Source organism: Sphaeroforma arctica, assembly GCF_001186125.1.
Source record: "Sphaeroforma arctica JP610 unplaced genomic scaffold supercont1.3241, whole genome shotgun sequence".
NCBI classification, from domain to species: domain Eukaryota; class Ichthyosporea; order Ichthyophonida; genus Sphaeroforma; species Sphaeroforma arctica.
This window is the reverse complement of record NW_014037317.1, coordinates 260-3419: the sequence shown is the minus strand read 5'-3', so window position 1 is coordinate 3419 and position 3160 is coordinate 260. Positions and strand designations below refer to the sequence as shown.

Genomic DNA, 3160 nt, shown 5'->3' with positions numbered 1-3160 from the left:
CAACCAAACTTACCAGTTGTCAATAAGCTGAATGGAACATTCATGTATCTGCAATAATGTCTTAGTAGTGAATATCGTGTACATATTTACATTGCTATTGTAGAGGTGCTATCAATCCCAACAATCCGATCGAAAATAACAAACCGTAAGGATCAATCTAAAATCCTTTCAATTTTAGTATACTTTGAATTCGTTACAAGCCGATTCCGTTTAATTCGTGGGGGAAAAGTGCTGCAGTAAATACGCGAGTGTATAAACAATCATGTGACAACCTGTCAGTTTACCTCACTTTCAACATCTCTCATGATCTCATGATACCATTTTCTGAAGTGCAGTCGGCTACATCGCACAGCTTCAAGGTGCTTTTAATGGATTTGGTCATATCCTTGAGCGTTGAAAATGTGAATACATCGTCGACCTTCACACCAACAAACGGAGATGACAATTCCTATTTCAATAGCTATAACACACTAACCATATAGATCGAGTGTTCCTCCAGCACGATGCAACTTGTTACGATACAATGTGACCCTGGTAGTCCCTCCAAGTCCATGGGAGTGCGCAAGATCGTGTTTTACCCTGGATTGGCAGCATTTCACCACCGCTACAGCCACAAAACCCCACAGGCAGTGCCGACATGACCGACATCATCCTGTATGAACTACGAAGTCAGGAAGTGTCGCATATACACGCAATTTTGTTACCGACACCCCACTTGGATCAGTATGTCGCTACCGAGGATGCGCAATATCCTGACCAAGTCCTCGCTACTTGCAACACCCATTCGTCGCGTACTTTGGAGAAGGCAAGTGGGGTCAGTCGGAGTTCGCCGCTCGGACAATAGACGCATACGTATATGCATACCAACCTGACATTACGACCATGCACGTGCCGGCATAGTGGGTCTCCCTCAGTGCTTAGTCGAACGTATGCACACAGGAAGGTCTCCGTGTACTCCGTGGTGGTGGTGTGAGTGTCTGCGATTTAGTATAGCAATTGCATGCACAGGGCCACTCTACCTTATAGAGCACTTGCAAGTACACACATAAGTCCTGCATGCAGTGAAACCATAACACGCACAGATTGCCCCTCCAATTGGCCGGCTGGCCACAAGTACAAGTGTTGGTGCTGGGATTCCAACCCCGGAGGTATTGCAGCGTGTGCTCATTTCAGGCGTATGGGCCATGTGACGCCGCATGCGACGACAGCTGAATGCAGGTAGTGCATATAGATTTGCTTGTAGATATCAATTCTGGCCGAGGAGATCCACGCATGCAGATATTCAGGAAGGTTGACCGATAGATTCGAAACTTCACAGTGTAAGCATGCTCTCAAACATCTCCGGATCGTCCGTGGGTATCTTCTTTATCGGGCTGTTGGGCAATAGTCAATAGACGTGGTGTGTAAATAAGCATACATAATTTAATTTATGTATATATATATATATATATACATATACATATACATATAAATATACACGAGAGTGTACATATAAAGGGTGAATTCTATGTATACATGTATACCGCTCGGGAAGCTTTTTGCAACTTCACTGCGAGTATATATTTGAGTGGGCAGATACTTTAATGGCACTGAGTTATAGTTCTGACTACAAATACGTACACTAAGGCATATCATATGCGGAGGTACTCATATAAAGTATGTCGTAGTACGTCTATCATTTAAGGCACGCGTTGTACGCGAATATGTCATAAGTGCGGTGGAAGGGGGGAGGAGGAAGCTATCCGGCGAAACACATACGTAATAAAACTCGTGTGTATATAAATATATCAAAGGGTTATTTTGTTATAGAAATATTTTATCATAGTCGTATTAAAATAAGGTGGTCTGGTTTGGACACACAAATAGAGTGTGCTGCTTTGTATCTATCAACGCGCACGTCTGTATCGAAAGAGCAACTGGTTCAAATGCTGCGAGAGAATATTAATATTAATGAGGCAGTACTCCGATTCTCAGCCACAACAGCTACTTCCACACATTCGCTCTCACACAACAAACAGCTGACTTGTCATGTATAACATGTATATATATATATATATATATATATATATATATACATAATCTCACACAACTGACTTGCTTACAGAAGAAGCGTATAAGTAGTGTTTAATACAGATATTTTCTCAATACACCCACATACTGTCTGGTGGAGTACTCTATCACGTCCAAGTGATTTACTGTTGTAACATAAGTGGATACACAAGACACACTCGTGGTCTACTATCAGTTCCCACCCACTGTTCGTAACACACAATCTCGCACACCACACACACACACTACCCTACCCCCCACATACTGTCCGAAAAATTTTTCTATCTCGTCTACCAGGCTGCGCGATTGGTTGTCGTGGCACAGATTAATGCTCAGTCCTTTACGCCCAAAGCGACCCGTACGGCCTATGCGATGCAGATAGGTGTCTGTGTCGGCCCTGCCCGTGGCATTGTTCATTGGGATGTCGTAGTTCACCACCACATTGACCTAAACCAACAGGTCGGAATGGCGCACACAGAGAGATAGAGATAGAGAGAGAGGGGGGGGGGGCGTGTGTGACTTGGCTGATATATATATATATATATATATATATTTCATACTCGCAACAGTGTGAAGCAAGTGATTCTGGTATATTTACATACATACTGTACCCGAGTTGGTGTATGTACAGCTAATTTGGTCTATATTTATACATACCATACTCGCATTGGTATATATTCGTCTAACAAGACACACACACACACAGCACTGGACGTACCTGGTCGATGTCGATTCCCCGGGCTATTACATTCGTTGTGATTAGCACCTTGGTTTTAGCTGCATGAGATAGAGAGTGGGGGTGCGTATATGCGATTGCGTGAGGCATGCACGACCTATACGACATGTTATGTGTATGTGTGGACGTAGCATTGAACAGTTGTGGTGTATTTATCTATACCTGTGTCGTGTATATATATATACGATATGGCACATTTAAAACGGCCAGGTCCGTACAAAGATCTTGTTCGTATACATGCAGCTCTTCGTGTATACCATTGAGTGTATGCAAGTATATGTACGATGTTTGTATGCGCGAGCATTTCAATTGGGCTGTTCATTTAACTCCAAACAACATCTCCAACTGAGGGGACTGATCCACGTGGACGAGTGT

At 43.2% G+C, this 3160-nt stretch overlaps 2 protein-coding genes across 2 annotated transcripts; one reads left to right on the top strand and one right to left on the bottom strand.

The window, feature by feature from the left end:
- Positions 1-207: 207 nt before the first annotated feature.
- On the bottom strand, positions 208-2893 carry SARC_13400 (hypothetical protein; the record flags this gene model as incomplete). Its single annotated transcript, XM_014292468.1, has 3 exons — positions 208-1373; positions 2315-2496; positions 2768-2893. 3 exons carry the CDS (start codon positions 2891-2893, stop codon positions 1313-1315), a joined length of 369 nt encoding a protein of 122 aa, XP_014147943.1. The 3' UTR covers positions 208-1312.
- Positions 560-1080, top strand: SARC_13401 (hypothetical protein; the record flags this gene model as incomplete). Its single annotated transcript, XM_014292469.1, has 1 exon — positions 560-1080. A coding segment is annotated over one exon (285 nt), but the record flags the coding sequence as incomplete, so codon positions are not given.
- Positions 2894-3160: the final 267 nt, after the last annotated feature.